This window comes from Callorhinus ursinus, unplaced genomic scaffold (genome assembly GCF_003265705.2).
Source record: "Callorhinus ursinus isolate GAN/ISIS: 27379988/994484 unplaced genomic scaffold, GSC_fseal_2.0 scaffold59, whole genome shotgun sequence".
Lineage (NCBI taxonomy): Eukaryota > Metazoa > Chordata > Mammalia > Carnivora > Otariidae > Callorhinus > Callorhinus ursinus.
The window spans coordinates 8,171,121-8,196,930 of record NW_027397121.1 but is presented as its reverse complement, the minus strand read 5'-3'; the positions used below and the strand labels follow the sequence as shown (position 1 = coordinate 8,196,930).

The 25,810-nt window shown below is 35.6% G+C and overlaps 1 protein-coding gene across 1 annotated transcript in view; it reads right to left on the bottom strand.

Annotated features, from left to right (window-relative positions):
* TSBP1 (testis expressed basic protein 1) overlaps window positions 1-25,810 on the bottom strand; it is a 113,631-nt gene that overhangs the window by 22,586 nt on the left and 65,235 nt on the right. Inside the window, exons 16-19 of the mRNA XM_073884787.1 lie at window positions 7,230-7,250; window positions 6,239-6,256; window positions 4,649-4,669; window positions 3,922-3,939 (exon numbers count right to left, since the gene is read on the bottom strand). Of these exons, the coding sequence (XP_073740888.1) occupies window positions 3,922-3,939; window positions 4,649-4,669; window positions 6,239-6,256; window positions 7,230-7,250 (78 nt within the window). The remainder of the gene's footprint in view (window positions 1-3,921; window positions 3,940-4,648; window positions 4,670-6,238; window positions 6,257-7,229; window positions 7,251-25,810) is intronic.

The window sequence follows — 25,810 nt, the reverse complement described above, 5'->3', positions numbered from 1 at the left end:
GATTTTGATGCCTGTTTCCTTCCCCACATTAGGGAAGTTCTCTGCTATTATTTGCTCCAATATACCTTCTGCCCCTCTCTCTCTTTCTTCTTCTTCTGGGATCCCAATTATTCTAATGTTGTTTCATCTTATCTTATCGCTTATCTCTCGAATTCTGCCCTGTGATCCTGTAGTTGTTTCTCTCTCTTTTTCTCAGTCTCTTTATTTTCCATCATTTGGTCTTCTATATCGCTGATTCTCTCTTCTGCCTCATTTATCCTAGCGGTTAGAGCCCCCATTTTTGATTGCACCTCATTAATAGCTTTTTTGATTTCGACTTGGTTAGATTTTAGTTCTTTTATTTCTCCAGAAGAGGTTTCTCTAATAACTTCCACGCTTTTTTCAAGCGCAGCTAGTATCTTTAAAGTCATGATTCTGAACTCTAGGTCCGACATCATACTAATATCTGTATTGAGTAGGTCCCTGGCTGACGGTACTACCACTTGCTCTTTTTGCTGAGGTGATTTTTTTCGTCTTGTCATTTTGTCCAGAGGAGAATAGATGAATGAGAGAACAAAATGCTAACAGGTTAACAACGTCCCCAGCATATATACTCTATACAAATCAGAAAAGACCTGAATCCAGGGGAAAAGAAAGGGAAAGAAAGAAAAAAGAAAGAAGAGAAAAAAAAAAGAAAAAGAAAAAGATAAAAACAGATAAAAACAGAACAAAACAAAAAAAAAACAGAATATGATCAAATATGATCAGGCTAGTGCATAGATCAGTGCCACACACTGGATTTTGGGCTTATTTTGGTCTCTTAGAAGAAAGTGCCTCCTAAAATTTTAAAGGAAGAAAGACTTATATATGTACAAAATAAGGGTTGATACAATGAAGGGATGGAAGATGAGTGTAAAGATGAAAATTATAAAAGATTTTATAAAAGGAATTGATAAGATAAGAAGTTGTTTGAAAAAAGAAAGCAGATTAAAGAAAAAAAAAGGGAGAGAATGTGATCAGGCAGGAGACTAGAACAAAGCCATACACCAGTGATTTAGGGTATATTTTGATCTGTTAGAAGAAACTGTATCTCAAAATTTTAAAGTGAGAACAACTCATATATATATATGCCAAAATAAGGGTAACTACCATGAAGGGATAAAATATGACTCTAAAAAAGAAAAATAAAAATTGTTTTTTTTTTAAAGGGATTGATAAGATGTTGGTTGAAAAAGGGAAAAAGAAAAATTCAAAAAAAACAGTTAAAAAAATTAACTTTGGAAAACCAATGAATCATGGTAAAAAAGCCATGAATTCTATGTGCAGTATTCCCCTAGCGCTGGAGTTCTCCCATTCTCCTTGATCGGTAAACTTCGTCTTGGCTTGCTGGCTGTTCCTGCTGATCTGGGAGAGGGGCCTGTTGCCTTGGTTCCCAAATGTCTTTGCCGGAGGCGGAATTGCCCCGCCCTTGTTGGTCCGGGCTAAGCAATCTGCTCGGGTTTGCTCTCGGGAGCTTTTGTTCCCTGCAAGCTCTCCGTATAGCTTTGGAGGACCAGAGTGAAAATAGTGGCTTCCCAATCTCCGCCCGGAGGAGCCGAGAACTCAGGGCCCCGCTCCTCAGTGCACCCCCAGAGAAAAGCAGTCACTCCCGTGTCCCCAGTGTCCAGCTGCACTCCGTGCTCACCGGGCCTGTGACTGAGAATTTCTATCTCTGGCTCCCGACCCCGTGTAGAGTCTCCAAATGCAGCAGATCCCTGTGGTGCATTCCCATGCTGCTCCTCCCAGGGGAGGAAGGGGACTCTCCCTGGATCTGCTGCTTGTTGGATCTCTGCTGGAGGAGCAGTGGCCCGACTGTGCCGCAGGTCACAGTTTATGGCAACCCCGAGCTGAGAGCCCGAGCCTCAGCTCCGTCTCTGCAGCTGGCTTCCCCAATCCGATACCTGGGAGCTCTGCTGCACTCAGGCACCCCTGGTCTTTCTTGACCCCGAGGGTTCTGAGACCCTCTGTCCCGCGAGGGTTCCACCCCCAGCTTAGCCACTGGAGCGACGTCCCTCAGCGGAGCGGACTTCTAAAAGTTCCAATTTTGTGCTCCGTGGCTCTCTCACTTGCCAGAAGAGGCTGACGGAGGCCCCCCCCCCCCCGCAGTCTATCCTCCCAAATATCACCTCGGATTCACTTCTCCGCATGTCCTACCTTCCAGTAAGTGGTCGCTTCTCTGTTCAGAGAGTTGTTGCTACTCTCTTCTTTGGTCTCCTGTTGAGTTTGTAGGTATTGAGAATGGTTTGATCCCTATTCAGCTGAATTCCTGAGACCAGACGAAATCCGGGTCTCCTACTCTTCCGCCGTCTTGCTCTGCCCCCTCATTTGTCTTAATTCTAGTGCTCTTAATTATAGTAAGAATGGACAAATGTTATATAACCTGGTAAAAATACCCAGCTCTCTCACAGCACTTAAAGTAATTGCATTAGCTTATGTCAACTTCGAAGCTCTTTATGACTGCCAAAGAAAGGACTAAACTACTAGAGATACTTCAGAATCCTGTATCAAAAAAAAATATACAGCATAGGGAATATATTCAATGGTATTGTATGGTGACAAATGGTAGCTACACTTGTGGTGAGCATATCATAATGTACAGAGTTGTCCAGTCACTTTGTTGTATACCAGAAATACCTATAGAAACCATTGTGTGTCAACTATACTTTAATACTACAACTACAACAACAACAAAAAACAGACAAATAGATCCTCTCTGGAAAGATTACTTTGGAAGAGTAACTACTATGGTCTTTCTGAGTAATTAAGTTGGTGAAGTCATCATCCCTAACTAACTAGGATATGAAAAATTTAAGTCTTGATTTCAGGTGGTATAGATAAAGATAGGGAAATATATAGAATTCTTAGGAAATTTGGGGAAAAATGTCCATATTCATTGGTAATTTTTGAAAAAGTGTTTCTCTTGGAAATCATCCACTGAAACGTACCCTAAAGTAGACCCTTTGAAGCCCTAGTAGGAGGAAGGAATCAGGTGTTGCCAGATTTGAACTTAGCTTTCACAATTTTCATGTCCTTTCTCTTTTGGCTGAGTCCTGATTTCTCTGCTCTTTGTTGCTCTTTCTCTTTAGATTTCCTTTGAGGCTTGATTTGTTGGTAAAATATTTAAACTGCCACCAGTACTTGTTTTCTCTAATTATCATTTTTTTTAACAGTAGAGGTTTAGTTAGGCTTTCTGCTGATTTATACATAAATAAATCAGTTGTTCCAGTAATATGGAGTAAGGACAATGAAAAATATCAGATTTAGAGAAGACACTAGAGATAACACAAATTAAAGTTTTAGAGAAATTAAATACTTTACCCAAAACCGCATATCTGGTTAAGTGTTCTGGTTGAGATCTGAACCTAGGTCCATCTGATTCCTTTATTAACCACTGCAATATATTGCCTTCACATTTTTTTTTACAAATTAATGTCATGCACGTGGTTTTATTACATATTTAGAATTATTCCTTAGAGCATATCTCTTGAAATGGAATTATGAGTTTAAGAGATACTGTATTTCATTGTATTTTGCAAAATACTGCAAGTTTGCTTTCTAAAAGGGTTATGTAAATTTGAATGGGATCAGTGATGTATAAATATATAATTTTTACCAAAACATTGCTGACATTGCTTATCATATTTAAATTTTTCTTTTTATTATGTGGAAAATACTACCTCAGGGCCTTAATTTTCTATCATTTATTTATCGATTTACCTAGGCATTGAGCATATTATAGTTTCTAAATTCATCTGTACTTAAAGAGGTACTAGGTAATAGGGAGGTAAAGGGGGTTGAAAACGTGAATGTGAAACCCTTTACTTCAGGGAAAATTTTCTAAAAGACACTGGAATTAAGAAATAGATGAATAAAGAAAAGATAAATAGATGAATAATAACTTACCAAGAGGTACTGGAGTAACTGGCAGAATAACATGAAATAAAAATATATTAACAGAGTTTCTGGATCAAAAATATAGTTTCCTTCTTTTATTTTTCCAACGTATTAGCAAAGAGATCTTTGGAAGACACCAAACTTCCCCCAGTAAAAACATCCACAGTGAAATAAGAGGGATTAGCATTTCTTTTGTGGTACAAGAATAGTTTCAATCTGACTTAACTGGCTTCCTTATATTTTAATTTAGTAGAAAGGCAGAGTAGGCTAGAGCATATGTGCTTATGCCATTCTTTTTCTTTCTCATCTAGTATGGAGGATTTAAATCCTGCAGAGAACTTTTAAACAATAGCAAATTTGAATGCTAATTGCAGTTATTCTCTTTCCTCTCCTTACACCTAAGATATCTTCCCGATTTTTCCTCTATCCTTTGTTGGTATCTTAAATTTGTGGTATCCCACTGCATATATCTTTTCTTTAAGCTGTATGGCAAATTTTATTTGTTATTAAAAGCTATTTGAAATTGTTTTTAGAAAATAAAATATTTCTTTTATACTTAGTCTCTTAGTCAAATGTTTATTCTTTCTATTAACTAATTACCCAGCAAGCTGCCAAGAGGGAGAGGAAATATTTATAAAGACAAGCATTGAAAGGGATTGGTCAGAGTTAGAAAACATTTTCTCCTTATTTTGGGATCCCAACTTGTACCAGATTTATGAAAAGAAAAGGAACTTACTGATAGATACTGCTACATGTGCTAAAATCCAAACACAAATTATTAGTATAGGTTGACACTGATAACAAAATTGACATTGATAATAATCTTACTGATACTATTTCCAGATAGGAATTTCTAGAATGAAAAGGGAAAGCAAACTCCAGAACTTTGACATGAGTTACTTTAGTCTCTCTTTTCCAGTAGTAACATAGTCATTTTGAAAAAGGGGCCAAGAAGTGTTATTTTCCTTTTATCATCCAGTTTCTTTCAGAAATTGAAATACCACGGAGCTGGAAAAACCTCATTTCCTATAAATTTTGCTTCCATTTTCATTCTATTCTCTTCTCTCATTGCTTACTCTTTCATGAGTTTTCCCACTTTGTTCTCTGTCATTTCTACCTTATATTTAGTTGAAAATGTATTTTGTTGAAAAGTCAGTAGGGGCAATCTGAAGAGATATTCATCTCACTCAATTATTTCTCTTTCTCAGTTTCATTTTCCAGATATTATTTAGTAATCCAAGAGGGAAGAAGTTGGTTGGTATGCTGTAAGCAAAGATCAGTGCACATGAGTGGCTCCAGCCCAGTTAGAAACGAAGATAGATCTTATTTTTCCTGCTTCCCTCCTCAGGCAATAGTATATGATCTCTATTATGTCCTTAAGTCTTGTTTTAAGTGGGACATTTTAACTTACTAGGAAAAAAAATCAATCATGTTTATTTTTTCCACCAATCTTTATGGTCTATGTTTTGTATGAAATCATAGATATTCTAGTAGGATTCTGAAGAGAGGGTATGAGAAATATAATGTCTATTTTTCTTTTGAAATGGAAACAGCTACATTTAGAAAAAAAACCCCACAGACAGTGCATAACAGAAATCTCAAACAGAAAGGGAGTTTCTTAGAATTGCAGGTGTCTTAAAGTGGATACAGAGAACATGACTGTCATTGATACTGTTCAATGACTGAAGACGAATATACTCTCAATTACTACTAAAACATATATGTCAGATGCAAGAGCTCCATTTTTAGAAGTGAAAGAAATGAACTACTTTTTCTTTGCATTCTCCCTAATTTCTCTGAATAAGAAACGTGTCAGGAATGTTTAAATTCATATGTAAACTCCTAGAAGGCAGTTATTTTCTTCACTTTTGGTCCCTGCTGTATTCACAGTGTTTGGCACAGGGTAGCCCCTCAATATATAAATAAATACATTTTGAATAAGTAACGTCTCAGTTAATTTAACTTTGCCAATTGAATTTTATTTCTGACATCTTCTACTTTTTAAATTTTCTACCAAAAGCATTTATAAACTCTAGTAAAGTAGTTACAGCTAGCATAGTTTCCCATAGGTGACAATTTACAACAAATGTTCAGAAGCATTATTTCTAATTCCAGGTCAACTTTAGCCAGCTCAGTATTTGATTTGCCATTTGTGGGTTTTTTACTTTCTAAAATAATTCCTCAGTTACTTTAGAGGAAGTTATTTAATATAAAAACAAGAGAGACAAAGTTGAAAAATTTGAATGTTAAGGTCTTTCATGTTCAGAAAAGGATATAACTAGTGTAGGAACCAACCCCAGAATTGATGAATAGATATAGAACTTACTTGGTTCTTCTTGTCTTGCTGCAAAAAAGAAATCAAATAAGTAAGTGAGTGAAAGATTTCTGGATGAACAGCAGAGTTACTTCTCAAACTTTATGCTGGAAGTTTCAGAAATAAGACTTGGAGAGACCACCAAATGTTGTATTTAGAATCAATTCAATATGATTTGAGAATGAATATCTTCAGATTGTTCTGCAAATGTCCTCTTAATTTGGATTCCTTTTTGGAAGAAAAGGTTAAGAATGGAATCATTGGAGATGCTATTTCTTCCTCCTGTTTTCTCTCTGCTGATTCAAACATTGACTGGTACGATTTTTATGTCACTTACACTTTGTTTTCTTCTTATTATTCCTCTCTTCCCATCACTTCTTTGGAATGATTTATTGGTTTATCATGATCATTACTATGATTCTTGTTTTGCTAATTACTGTTCATTATGTTAATTTTAGAAAGTTTTCTCTTTTCTCTATAAACATAGATACCTTAGGGCTGGGTGACCATATTTCTCACCATTTGATTGGGATGGAGGCACTGCTGGACTTTTAGAGCCTGGATTTGATTCCCAATCTCTGCTGCTCATAATTGTGGGATCATGGGCAAGTTACCTAGTCTCACTCTTTTATTCTCTTTGTAATAGGAATAATATCTGATATAATGTATATGCATGTATAAAGTTCTGAGTACAGCACCTGGTACATTGTAATTACTGAATAAATATTATTTATTATTATAATACCACATTAAGTACCAATTAGTTTCAGTTATAACCTCCAAATGGACCCTGATAGTTGAAAATGGAACAAACTACTGGAGCTAGGAATAGAGAAACAAGAAGTTAAAAGGCGAGAAATGCTGAAAATATTAATAAACTACAGAGTCAGAAATACAAATCTTAAGTCTTGGTATATTCACACTACAACAGAGCACAAAAGGGCCACTAATACCATAAAAAAACCAATGATAACAATATAATTGAGAGAAACATGGAACTTACTCTTAGATTTCTCAGGTCTTGCTTTGATAAAAAAGACAAACAAATTAGTGTGATTGATGAAACAGAAACACATTTTCACTGATGCCATTCCTGGATGAGCATCACACACTGAACAATAGTGAAAAGGATGATTAAGCAGGGATCTCTTTGCCTTGGGAATGTTCTGGAAGGAAGGATCCGGAGCTAGTGATGAGGCTCACTTTACCTTTTCCTCTAGATCCCTGATTATGTGAAGTAAGGAAATGTATTATATTCCAACCTATTTTAGTTGAGCTACTTTCTTGGTCCTCCTTTGTCATTTTACTTTTCCAGTCTGCACCCACAAACTCCATCTCTGCAGTCCTCACCAAGATTCCTTACTTGATTTGCCCACTCTGTCACTCCCTTTAGTGAGAGCTTCATCGAACCCCACACTTAGCATGGCCTCTGCAAGAGCAGGCACTTAACAAATGTTTACTGGAAAAAATTCTCCCTACTCTCACCAGCATCAGAGTGCTCCTCCTTTCCCTCTGTTCTCTTCAAGCACCCATTAGGGAGATTTTGTGCGTTATATAAAGGTGAAACAGGTATGGGGTATATGAAGGCATGCAATGATCTCTGTTACAAGAGCATGAGGGTGAGCAAAAGAGATTGCTGGGAGAGGGGTGATCATATGACATTTTTTTAAAGCAGGTTTTAGTCTATATATTTTTATATTTAAAGCAGGTTTTTGATAGTGCATTGTAGCATCTTGCTTTTTTAAAAAATTTTTTTATTGTTATGTTAATCACAATATATTACATCATTAGTTTTTGATGTAGTGTTCCATGATTCATTGTTTGTGCATAACACCCAGTGCTCCATGCAGAATGTGCCCTCTTTAATACCCATCACCAGGCTAACCCATCCCCCTACCCTCCTCCCCTCTAGACCTTCAGTTTGTTTTTCAGAGTCCATCATCTCTCATGGTTCGTCTCCCCCTCTGACTTACTCCCCTTCATTCTTCCCCTCCTGCTATCTTCTTCTTTTTCTTTTTCTTAACATATGTTGCATTATTTGTTTCAGAAGTACAGATCTGTGATTCAACAGTCTTGCACAATTCACAGCGCTATGACATTTTGTGCCTAAGTCCTGGAAAATTTTTAGCTGTGAGATTTTGAAAACTTGATCAGGCTAGGAAAAATAATTTCAAAGTTATAAGGAGGTTTTTTTTTTTAATCTAGCAAGAGGTAAAATAATTAATACACTTTTGGGGCAGCTTGTTCTTTTGTTCTAGGGAATCACTAGAAAGAGCCAGGTGTGAAAAAGCAAAGAAGAGATCAGATGACAAAGTAAGATTTGAAAAAGAGGTATCTGATACACTATGACTCTGAGTAATCAAACTACATGTAAGAATGAGAAAACCCACAAAGAAGGAAATTATTGTTTTCTAAGTATGAATTTCGGTTGCGTTAATGGTGAAAACTGTTCCTTGAGTGTGGAGGAATGTGTGTGTGTGTGTGTGTGTGTGTATTCTTGTTCACAGTTGACTAAGCAGCAATTTCACTGAAGTAGTATTATGAGACTGAACTCAAGCTGTGCTAATTTGGGGCTCAGATTATAAGTATCAGTGCAAAGTATGAAAATTTCATTCTTCATGGAACCCAGCACCCCAAGTCATTTTGAAGATCAGTAGTTTTTTTCAGAAGCAGAGCCTTGACAAAGAAGGGCATCCCTCATGGAAGTAAGTGGGGTTCCTTCAAATAACCTCATGGACAGTGAATAAAATAAGAGGAACCAGATGTTTGTTCTGGTAGACTAGTGGATGAGAATGTGTCATCACTCCCTTAGAGATTCTCAGAGCTTGAAGGAACAGGGTGCATTGCAAGAGAGGCTGGATCTTTTGCAGGTGGATGCACTGGTGACCATACCAAATGTTGCGATGGATTCTTAGGGCTTCACAGTATTATTGTTTTATTTGCTTTCTTTTTGAGATATTGTAAAAAAATAATATCTCAGAAATCAATAATCATACTACCTATAATGTAATGTTTGTCATATTCCCAATTTTTCTTCTAAGAAAAAAAATAATAAAGAGATGTCTAAAATCCCTTTGAATCACCAATCCCAGGTTCATTTTCTTCCCTCAATTAAGCATTCCAGTGTGTATCCAGTAATTTTTAAAAGTACTTTGATATATATGTGGATCCTTAAGCAATATGGTGGGTTCCAATATTTTTTGCTTTAATTTGCATAAGTATCATCTTTTTAAAAAACACTGATACATAAATTGTTATTCAATTCTCTGAAATACTTATTTTTTATTATTATGTGTCATCTTTTAATATCAGTTTGTATCAGGAAATATTTTGCATCTGGCTTGTTTCACTCAACACTATGGAGATCTTTTCTCAATTATATACACAGACATTTAGAGTTAGTTCATGTTAAACTGCTATATATTATTCTATCTTATGAGTTTATGTATGTTGATTTATTTCTGATTTTTAAATGTCAGGATAAACATCTTTGTACATGACATTTTATGTACAAATGTAAGACTTTAATGTTTATACCCAGAAGTAGAATCCAAGATTTACTTATTTATTTGAGAGAGAGAGAGTGCAGAGGGAGAGAGAGTCTTAAACAGACTCCACACTGGGCACAGAGCCTGACTTGGGGCTCGATCTCACAATCCTGACGTCATGACCTGAATGGAAACCAAGAGTCTGATGCTCAACCAACTGTGCCACCCAGGTGCCCCTTTACCACGTATTTTAATAAATATTTGATCTTGTCAAGCTTTAAAATTTTGGCCAATATATTTTGAGAAAAGTAGTATCTCATGTTTATGTTGTTTTTTTTAATCATTAATGAGATTTGGCAACCTATGTTTATTAGCATTCAGTTTCTCTATTTTGTGAACTGTTTATTCTTATCCTTAAATCATTTAATTTATTTTTCTTACTGATTGTGAGATTGTATTTATATTGTTAATGCTGATAACACTGATAGTTATGCACACTGCAAATATTTTCTCTTAGTCTGACTGCCTCTTGTCTTTTATCCTTATTTGTAGTGTGTTTGGTCAATAAAATTTTGAATTTTTGTTAGTTAGCATTTATGTTACTTGTTTTCTGGGTGTTTTAAAAGAAAGTCTCCTCCTTATCTGAGTCATAAATTTATTCTTCTATATAAGGATCTGTCTCTGGCTTCTGATTTTATAATATATAAACTTCATTTATATTATATATTATTGACATTATATTATATATTATTGACATGTAACATGTAAGTTTAAGGTATACAATGTGGTGATTTAATACATGTATATACTGTAGTATGATTACCACAATAAGGTTAATTAACACGTCTAGTCTCTCACATATTTACCATTGTGTGTGTGTGTGTGTGTGTGTGTGTGTGGTGATAACATTTAAGATCTTCTTACAATTTTCAAATATACAGTACAGTAATGTTAATTTTAGTCACCATGCTATACATTAGATCTCTAGAACTTATTCATCTTGTAGGTGGAAGTAGGTACCCTCTGATCAACATCTCCCTATTTCTCCCACCCCACCCCAGCCTCTGGCAACCACCGTTCTATTCTCTAGTTCTGAATTCAGATATTTTTGATTCTACATATAGGGGAGAACATTTATCTTTCTCTGTCTGCATATCTCATTTAGCATAATGCTCTCAAGGTCCATTGATGTCACCAAAGGCAGGATTTCCTTTCTTTATGACTGAATAATATTTCATTGTGTTATCTATATATGTACCCATTCATTGTGTGTGTGAATGTATATGTATATACACCCTTTTATCCATTGACAGGCAGTGAGATTTTTTCTATGTCTTAGCTATTGTAAATGATGCTACAGTGAGCATAGGGGTACAGATTTCTGTTTGAGACAGTGATTTTATTTCCTTCACATAAATATTCAGATGTAGGTTTGCTGGATCATATCGTAGTTCTATTTTTAATTTTTGAGGAACCTCATAGTGTGCACTCACCAACAGTGGACATGGTTCCCTTTTCTCCATTGCCTCACCAACACTTTTTTCTTCTCTTTATGGTAATAGCCTTTATAACAGATGTGAGGTAATATCTCATTGTAGTTTTGATTTGCATTTCCCAGTGATGTTGAACATTTTTTCATGTACCTGTCGGTCACTGTATTGTCTTCTTTGAAAAAATGTCAATTCAGTTCTGCTGCTCATTTTTAAATCAGATTTTTTGCTATTGAGTTGATGAGTTTCATATGCATAATATATGGGATAGATGTATGAAATGAACTTAACAGATGGGGGTTTGCAGATATTTTTTCTAATTCCATAGGTTGCCTTTTCATTTTGTGGATCATTTCTTTTGCTATACAGTAGCCTTTTAGTTTGGTGTAGTTCCACCTTTTTATTTTGTTGAGTGTTAAGGAGTTTTTCCTAAGAATTTTACAGTTTTCAAGCTTATCCATTTTGAGTTTATTTTTGTGAGTGGAGTAAGATAGGAGTCTAATTTCATTCTTTTGCTTGTGAATATGTTTTTTCCCAGCATCATGTATTGAAGATACTATAATTTTCTTGGCTCCCTTGTCAAGTGTTACATGACTATGAACGGGTTTATTTCTGGGCTCTCAATTCTATTCCATTGGTCTATATGTCTGTTTTATGCCACTAACATACTATTTTGATTACTATAGCTTTGTAATAGAGTGGATGAAATGTGATGCCTCCAGCTTTGTTTTTCTTGCTCAGGATGGCTTTGGTTATTCAGTCTTTTGTGGACCATACAAATTTTAGAATTGTGTTTTCTGTTTCTATGAACAATACCATTGGACATTTGATAGGAATTGCACTAACTCTATAAGACAGTTTTGGGTAGTATGGACTTTTAACAATATTAATTCTTCCAATCCATGGAATATCTTTCCATTTACTTGTGTCTTCATTTTTTTTTAAAAGATTGTATTTATTTGAGAGAGAGAGAACACAAGCAGGGGTGGGGCATGGCAGAGAGAGAGGGAGAAGCAGATTCTTCGCTGAGCAGGGGGCTGACACAGAGCTAGATCCCAGGACCCTGAGATCATGACCTGAGCCAAAGGCAGATGCTTAACCAACTGAGCCACCCAGGCACCCTTATTTGTGTCTTCTTCAAGTTTTTTTCATCAATGTCCTATAATTTTCAGTGTACAGATCTTTCACATTCTTAGTTAAATTTATCCCTAAGTATTTCATTGTTTTTGATGCTATTGTAAATGAGATTGCTTCATTTTTTTTCAGATGTTTCATTGCTAGTATATAGAAATGCAATTTATTTTTTGTGTGTATTTTGTATCCAGCAACTCTACTGAATTTATTAGTTCTAACAGATTTTTGGTGGAATCTTTAAGAATTTCTATGTATAAAATCATATCACATGCATGCAGAGAGAGTTTTGCTTCTTCCTTTCCGATCTGAATGCCTTTAATTTCTTATCCTTAGCTAATTACTCTGGCCAGGACTTCCAGTACCATATTGAATAGGAGTGGTGAGAGTGTGCACCCTTGCCTTGTTCCTGATATTAAAGGAAAAGCTTTTAACCTTTTGTTATAGAGTATGATGTTAGCTGTGAGTTTTTCACATATGGGCTTTATTATGTTGAGGTATATTCCTTTTACATCTAATTTGTTGAGAATTTTTATTATGAATTTTGTCAGATGCTTTTTTTTGCATATATTGAGATGATCATATGATTTTTTAAAATAATTTTTTATTGTTATGTTGATCACCATACATTACATCATTAGTTTTTGATGTAGTGTTCCATGATTCATTGTTTGTGCATAACACCCAGTGCTCCATGCAGAATGTGCCCTCTTTAATACCTATCACCAGGCTAACCCATCCCCCCACCCCCTCCCCTCTAGAACCCTCAGTTTGTTTTTCAGAGTCCATCGTCTCTCATGGTTCGTCTCCCCCTCCAACTTACTCCCCTTCATTCTTCCCCTCCTGCTATCTTCTTTTTTTTTTCTTAACATATATTGCATTATTTGTTTCAGAAGTACAGATCCGTGATTCATCAGTCTTGTACAATTCACAGTACTCACCATAGCACATACCCTCCCCAATGTCTATCACCTAGCCACCCAATCCCTCCCACCCCCCACCACTCCAGCAATCCTCAGTTTGTTTCCTGAGATTAAGAATTCCTCATAGCAGTGAGGTCATATGATACATGTTTTTCTCTGCTTGACTTATTTCACTTAGCATAACACCTTCCAGTTCCATCCATGTTGTTGCAAATGGCAAGATCTCATTCCTTTTGATGGCTGCATAATATTCCATTGTGTATATATACCACCTCTTCTTTATCCATTCATCTGTCAATGGACATCTTGGTTCTTTCCACAGTTTGGCTATTGTGGACATTGCTGCTATAAACATTGGGATGCACGTACCCCTTCGGATCCCTACATTTGTATCTTTGGGGTAAATACCCAGTAGTGCAATTGCTGGATCGTATGGGAGCTCTATTTTCAACTTTTTGAGGAACCTCCATACTGTTTTCCAGAGTGGTTGCACCAGCTTGCATTCCCACCAAGAGTGTAGGAGGGTTCCCCTTTCTCCACATCCCCGCCAACATCTGTGGTTCCCTGACTTGTTAATTTTAGCCATACTGACTGGTGTGAGGTGGTATCTCATTGAGGTTTTGATTTGGATTTCCCTGATGCCGAGAGATGTTGAGCACTTTTTCATGTGTCTGTTGGCCATTTGGATGTCTTCTTTGGAAAAATGTCTGTTCATGTCTTCTGCCCATTTCTTGATTGGATTATTTGTTCTTTGCGTGTTGAGTTTGATAAGTTCTTTATAGATTTTGGATACTAGTCCTTTATCTGATATGTCATTTGCACATATTTTCTCGCATTCTGTCAGTTGTCTTTTGGTTTTGTTGACTGTTTCTTTTGCTGGGCAAAAGCTTTTTATCTTGATGAAATCCCAATAGTTCATTTTTGCCCTTACTTCCCTTGCCTTTGGCAATGTTTCTAGGAAGAAGTTGCTGCAGGTGAGGTGGAAGAGGTTGCTGCCTGTGTTCTCTTTTAGGATTTTGATGGACTCCTGTCTCACGTTTAGGTCTTTCAACCATTTGGAGTCTATTTTTGTGTGTGGTGTAAGGAAATGGTCCAGTTTCATTCTTCTGCATGTGGCTGTCCAATTTTCCCAACACCATTTGTTGAAGAGACTGTCTTTTTGCCATTGGACATTCTTTCCTGCTTTGTCAAAATTAGTTGACCATAGAGTTGAGGGTCCATTTCTGGGCTCTCGATTCTGTTCCATTGATCTATGTGTCTGTTTTTGTGCCAGTACCATACTGTCTTGATGATGACAGCTTTGTAATAGAACTAGAGGTCCGGAATTGTGATGCTGCCAGCTTTGCTTTTCTTTTTCAAGATTCCTCTGGCTATTCGGGGTCTCTTCTGGTTCCATACCAATTTTAGGATTCTTTGTTCCATTTCTTTGAAAAAGGTGGATGGTGTTTTGATGGATTGCATTGAATGTGTAGATTGCTCTAGGTAGCACTGACATCTTCACAATGTTTGTTTTTCCAATCCATGAGCATGGAACGTTTTTCCATTTCTTTGTGTCTTCTTCAATTTCTTTCATGACTATTTTATAGTTTTCTGAGTACAGATCCTTTGCCTCCTTGGTTAAATTTATTCCTAGGTATCTTATGGTTTTGGGTGCAATTGTAAATGGGATCGACTCCTTAATTTCTCTTTCTTCTGTCTTGTTGTTGGTGTATAGGAATGCCACTGATTTCTGTGCATTGATTTTATATCCTGCTACTTTACTGAATTCCTGTATGAGTTCTAGCAGTTTTGGGGTGGAGTCTTTTGGGTTTTCCACATACAGTATAATATCATCTGCAAAGAGTGAGAGTTTGACTTCCTCTTTGCCGATTTGGATGCCTTTGATTTCTTTTTACTGTCTGATTATGATTTTTATCTTTCATTCTATTAATGTGATCTAGCACATTTATTGATTTGCATGTATTGAGCCATCCAGGGGTAAATCCCACTTTAGCGTTGTGTATGATCTTGTAAATGTGATGTTTACTAGTATTTTGTTTAGATTTTTTTGCATCTTTATTCACCAGGAATATTGGTTTGTACTTTTCTTTTTTAAAGATTTTATTTACGTATTTCAGAGAGAGAGAGAGCATGAGCACGAGTGAAGGGAGTGGCAGAGACAGAGGGAGAAGCAGACTCCCCACTGAGCAGGGAGCCCTACATGGGTCTTGATCCCAGGACCCTGGGATCATGACCTGAACCAAAGGCAGATGCTTAACTGACTGAGCCATCCAGGCACCCCTGTAGTTTTCTTTTATTGTGGTGTCTTTATTTGGCTTTATCACAAAGTTGATGCTGGCCTCATAAATTTGAAAGTGTTCCTCCACTTTATTTTTGGGGGAAGAGTTTGACAGAGATTAGCGTCACCACTTTTTATGTGTTTGATGTAATTCACAGTGAAATTATCTGGTGTTGGGCATTTCTTTGTTGGGAGGTTTTGATTACTATTTAAATCTCCTTACACATTATTGGTCTGTTCAAATTTTATTACTTTCTGATTCAGTCTTGGTAGGTTGTATGTTTCTAGTAATTTATCCATCTCTTCTAGGTTTTCTAGCTGTTGACATATAAGTGTTCATAGTAGTCTTTTATGACCTTTTGTGTTTCTGTGGTTTCAGTTGTAATGGCTTCTGTTTCATTTCTGATTTTATTTGAGTCTTCTCTCTTTTTTACTTACTCTAACAGTTTGTCAATTTTTATCTTTTCAAAAAACCAGCTCTTAGTTTCGTTATCTTTTCTGTTGTTTTTCTGGTCTCTATTTCATTTATTTCTGACCTGATCTTTGTTATTTCTTTCCTTCTGCTATGTTTGGCTTAGTTTGTTCTTTTTGTAATTCCTTGAGGTATAAAGTTAGGTTGTTTGTGGGTTGTTTTCTTAAATAAGTGTTTTTCATTATAAAACTTCCCCTGAGAACTGCTTTTGCTGTATGTCATAAGTTTTGGTATGTTGTATTTCCACTTTTTGTTTTGAGAAATTTTTTTATTTGCCTTTTGTTTTCTTCTGTGAGCCATTGGTCATCCAGCAGCCTACTGTTTAATGTCCACACTTTTGTGAATTTTCTTGTTTTCCTCTTAGTGCTGATTTCTAGTTTCATAGCATTGTGGTTGGAAAAGGTATTTGATATGATTTCAATCTTCTGTATTTGCTAAGCCTTATGTTGTGACCTAAAATATAATCCATTCTGGAGAATATGTGTGTGCACTTGAGGAGAATGTTTATTCAGCTGTTGGGTGGAATGTTCTGTATATGTCGGTTAGCTTCGTTGGTCTAAGGTATATTTCAAATCCAGTGTTTCCTTATTGATTTTCAGTCTGTATATGATCTTTCCATTGTTGAAAGTGAGGTATTGAGTTTCCCTACTATTATTGAATTTTGTTTATTTCTCCCTTCATATTTGTTAGTATTTGCTTAATATATTTAGTTGCTCCAATGTTGGGTGCATCTATATTTACGATTGTTATATCCTTTTGAAGAATTGATCATTTTATAATTGTATAATGAACTTCTTTGTCTTGTTACAGTCTTTGCTTTAATGTCTATTTTGTCTGATATAAGTACAGCTACCTCTGTGCTCGCTTTTGATTTCCTCATGCATGTAATGTTGTTGTCATCCCTTCGCTATAAGCCTAAATGTGTCCTTAAAGGTGAATTGAGTTTCTTGTTGGTAGCATATACTTGGGTCTTGTTTTGTAATCCATTTTGCCTTTTGATTAAAGAATTTAATCCATTTATATTTAAAGTAATTATTGATAAGTAAGGATTTACTAGTGCCATCTTACTGGTTTTTGGATGTTTTTTAGCCCCTTTTTCCTATATTCCTCTTTTGCTGTCATTCTTTATGAATTGATGATTTTCCCAAGTGGTATGATTTGACCCACTTTCTCCTTACCTTTTGTAGATATCCTATAGGTTTTTGCCTTGTTGGTTATCATGAGGATTACATAAAACATTTTATAGCTGTCTATTTTAAGCTGATATTTTCAATCCTGTACAAAAACTCTATCTTTTTATTTCCCTCTCCTATATTTTTGTGTTTTTTAAAAGATTTTATTTATTTATTTATTTATTTATTTATTTATTTATTTATTTGACAGAGAGAGAGATAACGAGAGCAGGAACACAAGCAGGGGGAGTGGAAGGGGGAGAGGTAGGCTTCCTGCCGAGCAGGGAGCCCAACGTGGGGCTCGATCCCAGGACCCTGAGATCATGACCTGAGCCAAAGGCAGACACTTAATGACTGAGCCACCCAGGCACCCTATTTTTATGTTTTTCATGTCATAATTTACTTCTTTATATTGCATATCCATAATAAATTATTGTAGCTATAGTTATTTTTAATACTTTTGTCATTTAAACCTTTATACTAGATTTAAGTGATTAACACACCACCATATATCAGTAATAGAATATTCTGAATTTGGCTATATGTTTAACTTTACCAGTACGTCATATATTTTCATATTACTAATGAGCAGCTTTTTATTTCACCTCAAAGTATTCCTTTCAGAATTTCTTGTAAGTCAGCTCTAGTGGTGATGAACTCCCTCATTTTTCGTTTGTTTGAGAAAGTCTCTCTTTCCTCCATTCCTGAAGGACAACTTTGCTTGGTTGTCTTTGTGGTTTGCAGTGTTTTCCTTTCAGCACTTTGAATATATCAATCTACTCTCCTGGCCTGAAAGATTTCTGCTGAGAAATTAACTTAAAGCCTTATGAGGTTTCCCTTTTTTGTGTAACTATTTTTTTCTCTTGCTTTTAATATTCTTAGTTTTTGATTTTAGGTAGTTGTAATTAATGTCCTTGAACAAAAGTGTTTTGAGTTGAAATTTTGAGGTGATTTACTAACTTCAAGGATTTGGATTTCCAAATTTCTTCCCAGATTGGGAAGTTTTCTGTCATTATTACTTTAAATAAGCTTTCTGTTCCTTTCCCCCTCTTTTCCTGGGACTCCAAGAATATGCAGATTTTTTCTTTTAATTGTGTCGCATAATTCATGTGGGCTTTCTTTACCCTTTTTCATTCTTTTTCTTTTTTTTTTGCTCCTCTGACTAGATGATTTCAAATAACTTGTCTTTTAGTTCACTATTCAGTGAACTATAAAGTAGACAACTAAAGGAAATTAGGGAAACAATGCATAAACAGAATGAGAAATTGAACAAAGAAATAGAAACCATTAAAAAAACAAATCTTAGAGCTGAAGAAAACATTGAACTGAAGAATTCAATAGAGAGGTTCCATAAGAGACTCAACCACACAGAAAAAAAGAGTAGTGAGTTATTCTGAATATTTTGTCAAATAGTCCTTAGATCTTCATTTCTTCAGGGTCAGTCATTGGATTTTTTATTAGTTTTCTTTGATGGAGTCATATTTTCTTGATTATTCATGATGGTTATGGTCTTGTGGTGATGTCTCTGCATTTGAGGGAGTGGGCACTACTTCCAGTCTTTTAAGACTGGATTTGGCAGGCAAAACTCTACCATTCAGGTCATTAAAAGATTCTGGGTAGGCCCTCTTGTGATGCCATGTGCAGGCTTGTTGCTAGAGTTTTGGTGGGCAAGCAGGTCTGGTTCCTGGATCAGAGGTAAGTAGGCCTGTTTTGGGGTACATGGAGACCAGCCTGGTACATGGGTCTGTGGGGGCAAGCCTGGAGCCTGGGTTCACTGTGGTGGGCCTGGTCCTTGAGTCTTTGGTGAAGGGAGTGAGACCTGGGTCAGCATAGGCAGACCTAGATCCTCTGTCCACAGTTGCCTAAGTTGGGAGTTCATCAGGAGCCTGATGCCATAGGAGTTGGTCAGGGCATACCAGAGTGAGCTGTGGACTCTCCTCCCATAGGTGTCTCCCCCTGTGCTAGGCCACTTGTGCACGGAAGAGGGGTGATAGGAGTAATGTGAATCTATCTCTCCTACCTTCCTCAGGGGATCTTTTCTTATTTCTGTGCTTTACCCAGGTTCTGTAGTTCCTCATCTGGAATCCTTGGCTCTTGTGAAGGTATTATTGTACATGGATAGTTGTTCAAACTGATGTTTCTGGATCAGACAAGTGCTAGAAATATTGTTGTTGCCATTTTGCTGATGCCACTTCTCTTTACCCCCACTGGTTAGCATACCCACACTGATTAGTTTATTCCTGTGGTAAGACCACATGCATTCAATCAGTATTCTTTTTATAAGGACCTGATAATCAAATGAAATACCTAGGGTGAGCCTTCCCTCTTGGGATCTTGATGTTTATAAATATGTTATTTATTCTTGAATTTTTTTCTTTTTTATATAAATTATAGAATTGATTTGTCAAAATCCACAAAAAGTCCTGCTGGGGATTTTTATTTAAATTTTATTGAATTGTAAATTGGTTGAGGGGAGAATAAACATTTTTTTAAAAATTTTATTATGTTATGTTAGTCACCATACAATACAACATTAGTTTTTGATGTAGTGATCCACGATCCATTGTTTTCATACAACATCCAGTGCTCCATGCAATACGTGCCCTCCTTAATAACCATTACTGGGCTAACCCATCCCCCCAGGCCCCTCCCCTCTAGAACCCTCAGTTTGTTTCTCAGAGTCCATAGTCTCTCACAGTTCGTCTCCCCCTCCGATTTCCCCCCCTTCATTTTTCCCTTCCTTCTCCTAATGTCCTCCATGCTATTCCTTATGTTCCACAAATAAGTGAAACCATATGATAATTGATTTTCTCTGCTCGACTTATTTCACTTAGCATAATCTCCTCCAATCCCAACCATGTTGATGTAAAAGTTGGGTGTTCATCCTTTCTGATGGCTGAGTAATCATTGTATATATGGACCACATCTTCTTTATCCATTCATCTGTTGAAGGGCATCTTGGCTCTTTCCACAGTTTGGCTATTGCAGACATTGCTGCTATGAACATTGGGGTGCATATGGCCCTTCTTTTCACTACATCTGTGTCTTTGGGGTAAATACCCAGGAGTGCAATTGCTGAGTCATAGGGTAGCTCTATTTTTAAATTTTTGAGGAACCTCCGCACTGTTTTCCAAAGTGGCTGTACCAACTTGCATTCCCACCAATAGTATAAGAGGGTTCTCCTTTCTCCACAACCTCTCCAACATTTGTTGTTTCTTTTCCCGTCCATTTTTGCCATTCTAACTTGTGTAAGGTGGTATCTCAATGTGGTTTTGATTTGAATTTCCCTGATGGCTAATGATGATGAACATTTTTTCATGTGCCTGTTAGCCATTTGTATGTCTTCTTTAAAGAAGTGTCTGTTCATGTCTTCTGCCCATTTTTTGACTTGCTTATTTGTTTTTTGGGTGTTGAGTTTGAGAAGTTCTTTATAGATCTTGGATACCAGCCCTTTATCTGTAGTGTCATTTGCAAATATCTGAGGGGATAATAAATATTTATATTGTTGTTGAATTTTCCTATCTTTGAAAATGGTTTATCTATTTATTCAGGTCTTATTATGTTTTTAAAAGGTATTGTCAAAAACTGGAGGCAAAGTGAATACTGAGAAACATTTTTCTTTCTTGCTTGCTCTCTTCTCTCTTTCTCTCCCTCTCTCTAAGTTGTGATGCTTGCAGGGAGACATGATTCAGAAGAACTGGCTTACAGAATAAAAGACATAGCAGGAATATAAGGGGAAAAATCTACAAAGTTATAATCAGTTTGCTCATTATTATCATTAGTGAATAAATGAATTCTGCTTTATAATTATATATTGACAACAGTCACTACACGTGTCCATATCAACATTGTAAAAGTTGACACTAAAATTATTTCCATTAGGGAGTCAGCAATATAGAGCAAATGGGCTTAAGGTTTTATTTTAGGGTCCGGTGCTAAGCTGAACTATTGATCAATTTAAGAGTAGACAAGACCAGTTAGATGGCTGGCCTGTCTTTCCTCCCTCCTACCCTTTCTTCCTCCTTACTTCTCCTTTCCCTTCCCCTACCTGCCTCATCTCCTCATATTCTCTCTCAGTTTATTTCAGGATACAAGATTTTTTGATCTCCTGTAATATCAAGTGCTCAGGCAAAATCGCTGAGCTGGCTAAGTTAAAAACAAGGTGTTCCATTTGATTTCTAGTATTTATCATGCTCTCTCTATAAGACAACACACTTTTTGGAAGTTTATTCTTAGGAGATTTGTAAATTTTGTTCCTGTAGTGGATGGTGAAATTTTGTTTTCAAATTATATTTTCTAAAATGTTATTGCTGGCATTAGGATGTTTTAAGTTTTGTTTGTTGTTTTTGTATCTAGCAACTTTGCTGACTTTGTATTAAGTATTAGTAGTTCATTCATGTTTTGTAGTTTTTTATGCACATAATCATAGTCTGAAAATAATGTCAAATTCTCCCTTCTCTTTGTGTCTTTATATGTTTTGTTTTTGCTTTATTGAACAGGCTGGTATAAATTGGTAGTAGTAATCTTGTTCTTGATTTTGACTTGAGTGGCAATGCTTCTAAAATTTTGATTTTTAGAATTCTTAAGAATGATAAAGGAATAGATCTCTTTTAGTAGATTAAGGAAGTTCTTATTTATTCCCTTTTAAGAAAGTTTTTATTTCTTGCTAATAAGAGTTTTGGTTAGAATTCTGTGTTGATTCTTATAAGTTTTCTTTATCTTTATAAATGATCATACATTTTTCTCCTTTTATCTATGAATTTAGTGAATTTATTGATAGGTTTTCTATAATTTCTATCATGGTTATGAGGCATTAAAAATAAATACAGTATCATTGTGTTTATGATCACTGTATCATTGCACTATGTGTTTAGGAATTTTGTATCTGTGTTTCTAAGTAAAATATGTATATGCATTTTAAAAGATTTTATTTGAGAGAGAGAAAGAGTGAGAGAGAGAGAGAGCACGGGCTGGGTGAGGGGCAGAGGAAGAAGCAGGCTTCCCACTGAGCGGGGAGCCCAATGCAGGACTTGATCCTGGAACTCCGGGATCATGGCTGGAGCAGAATGCAGAGGCTTAACCGACTGAGCCTCCCCCAGGTGACCCTATGCATTTTTTTTTCTTATACAATCTTTGCCTTGCCTTGAAATCAAGGAATCATAACATCATAAAATGAGTTGAAGTAGATTTTTTTAATCTTTTTAAAAAAATTTATTTATTTTTATTATGTTATGTTAATCACCATACATTACATCATTAGTTTTTGATGTAGTGTTCCATGATTCATTGTTTGTGTATAACACCCAGTGCTGCATGCAGTGTGTGCCCTCTTTAATACCCATCACCAGGCTAACCCATCCCCCTCCCCCCTCCCTTCTAGAACTTTCAGTTTGTTTCTCAGAGTCCATAGTCTCTCATGGTTTGTGTCCCCCTTCAATTCCCATTCCTGAGTTGAAATAGATTTCATTTCTGTTTCTTTGAAACTGTTTCTTTGGAACAGTTCCAAATATAGGAATTATCTGTTTCTTGAAAATTTGGCAACCCTTCCCTGCAAAACCATCTTGTCTGGGGCTTTTTTTTTCTTTAAGATTTTATTTATTTATTTGAGAGACAGACAGAGAGAATATGAGTGGCGAGAGGGGCAGAGGGAGAGGGAGAAGCAGACTCCCCACTGAGCAGGGAGCCTGATGCGGGGCTCGATCCCAGGACCCTGAGATCATGACCTGAGCCAAAGGTGGACGCTTAACCATCTGAGCCACCCAGGCACACCTTTTAAGGTGAGAGAGTTTTCTGACTTACTGTTTATTTTATTTTGTAATTATCAACAATATTTGGGTTTTATATTTCTTTTTGAGTCAGTTTTGGTAATTCATATATTTTTTAAAAAATTAGTATTTGTTTTTAATGTATTCCCATTTAGTTTAGTGCATTCTTTTTATGATTCTAAAAATTTTTATTGTATCCATAGGTAAGTTCCTTTTTTATGCCTACACTTGTGTTCCCTTTTTTTTTGTTTAAATTTTTTCAACAAAATAAAAAAAAGTTGATTATTTTTGGTGTTTAATTTTATTACTTTGTTCTACTTGTGGTGTTTTTTCTTTTCTTTTTTATTCTTTCAGCTTTTTGGGGTATAATTGACAAGTAAAACTGTAAGATATTTAAAGTGTACGTTGTGACGATTTGATATACATATATGTTGTATAAGATTTCCTCCCATCTAGTTAATTGACACATCTATCACCTCATTATATATATTTTTTGCAAGAGTATTTAAGTTCTATTCTCAGCAAATTTCAGTTATACAATTTCAATTATATAATGCAGTATTATCAACTATAGTCTTCGTGTTCTACATTAGATCTTTAGAGTTTATTCATTTCATAGCTAAAAGTGTATATCTTTTACCAACCTTTCCATATTTTCCCCACTCCTCAACTCCTGGCAACTACTTTTCTGCTCTCTGTTTCTGAGTTTGATTTTTCTTTTGAAGATTCCAGATATAAGTTATACCACACAGTATTTGTCTTTCCCAGTCTTATTTCACTTAGTAGAATGTACTCAAGGTCCACTAATGTTGTCACAAACAACAGAATTTCCTTCTTTCTCATGGCTGAAAAATATTCCATTGTGTGTGTGTGTGTGTGTGTGTGTGTATACTCACACACTATCTTCTTTATCCATTCATCTTTTGATAGACTCTTATATCTTGGCTATTGTGACTAATGCTACAATGAACATGGGAGTACAGATAGCTCTTTGATATCCTGTTTTCATTTCCTTTGGAGTTATTCTTAGATGGGATTACTAGATTATACTGTAGTTCTATTTTTAATTTTTTCAGAAACCTTTATACTGTTTTCCATAGTGGCTCAACCAATTTATATTGCCACCAACAACACATAGGATCCCTTTTCTCCACATCATTGTCAACATTTGTTATCTGTTTTCTTTTTTATAGTAGCCCTTCTAACCAGTGTGAAGTGACATCTTATTGTGGTTTTGGTTTTCATTTCCCTGATGAGTTATGTTGAACGCCTTTTCATGTACCTGTCACCCATTTGGATGTCTTTCTTGAAAAAAAAAAGTTTATTCAGTTTCTCTGTACATTTTTAAATCAAATTTTATTTTTTTGTTATTGAGTTGTTTATATCCTTTATCTATTTTGGATATTACCCCTTATTATATATATGATTTGCAAATATTTTCTCCAGTTTGGTAGGTTATTTTTTTATTTTGTTGAAGGTTCCCTTTAGTGTGCAGAAGCTTTTTAGTTTTATGTAATCTCACTTGTTTATTTTTGCTTTTCTTGCCTTGGCTTTTGGTATCAAATCCAAAATTTCATTGCAAAGACCAATGTCAGAAACCAATATTTTCTTTTAGGAGTTTTATGGTTTTCGGTCTTAAATTTAATTCCTTAGTCCATTTGAGTTGATTTTCATTTGGTTGTAAGTAGTGGTCCAGTTTCATTCTTTTGCATGTGTTTATCCAGTTTTCCCAACACCGTTTATTAAAGAAACGGTCCTTTCCCCATTGTATATTCTTGGCTCCTTTTTTGCAAATTGATCATATATACATGGGTTTACTTTTGGGCTCTCTGTTCTGTTCCACTGATCTGTGTTTCTGTTTTTATGCCAATACCATACTGTTTTGATTGCTATAGCTTTGTAATACAGTTTGAAATTAGGAAATGGGATGCCTCCAGCTTTGTTCTTTCCTAAGATTGCTTTGGCTCTTCAGGGCCTTATGTGGTGCCATTTTAAATGTTTATCCCATTTGTTTTATTTACTGTATTGTGTTAAAGGACATGTATATTTTTCTGCCTCCTCATTTAAAAAAAAACTTGCTTTTTCTTTTTGAGCTTTGTTTTTTTGAGATTAACCAGGTTTTGTTTATTCCTTTTATCTTTCCCTATAGGTTCAGAAGCTGTGTGTTGCATTTCTATTGTATTAATAGTTGACTTTTTTAAGCTTACATATTCAAATTTATATTTAAACGAAGTTTAAAGTTAATCAGTACCTCTGTCCTTCTGTCAAATTATCTTCATACATAATCACCAGCCTTGCCTCTACATTATTTTTTCTGATGCTTGAGATCCACTCATTTTAAACACACTAACAAATTTCTCCTCCTTCAGTTCCTTTTCCTCTTCTTGATTCTTTTTCTTTTTGTTCTTTTTCTTCTTTATAGTCAACATTTTAGATTTAACATTGTGTTTTGTTAGTTTATTTTCTTATATATATATTTTTTGCTTCTAACTCCTTTTAAAGTTTTATTTTCACTAACGTATGTCTCCTCAGCAAATCTTTCATGAAATTAGTGAGCTTCTTGAATATATAAAAATATATGATTTCAATTCATCTTCACTCATGACTGATAATTTTGGCTCATTGTATCATATGGGTTTACAATAATTTTCTTTCAGTTCATTGATGACATTGTTTTGCTGTCTTCTGGAATACAGTATTGCTAATGAAAAGTTAGCATTAAAATGATTTTTGGTAGATGAAGCCTGGCTTCTCCAGTCATTTTTATGATTTTTTTTTTAGTCTCTGTCAGTTTACTATGATAAGTCCTCTGTGTGTGTGTGTCTATTTTAAAGTTGTCTACTTCCAGCACTCAGCGACCCCTTT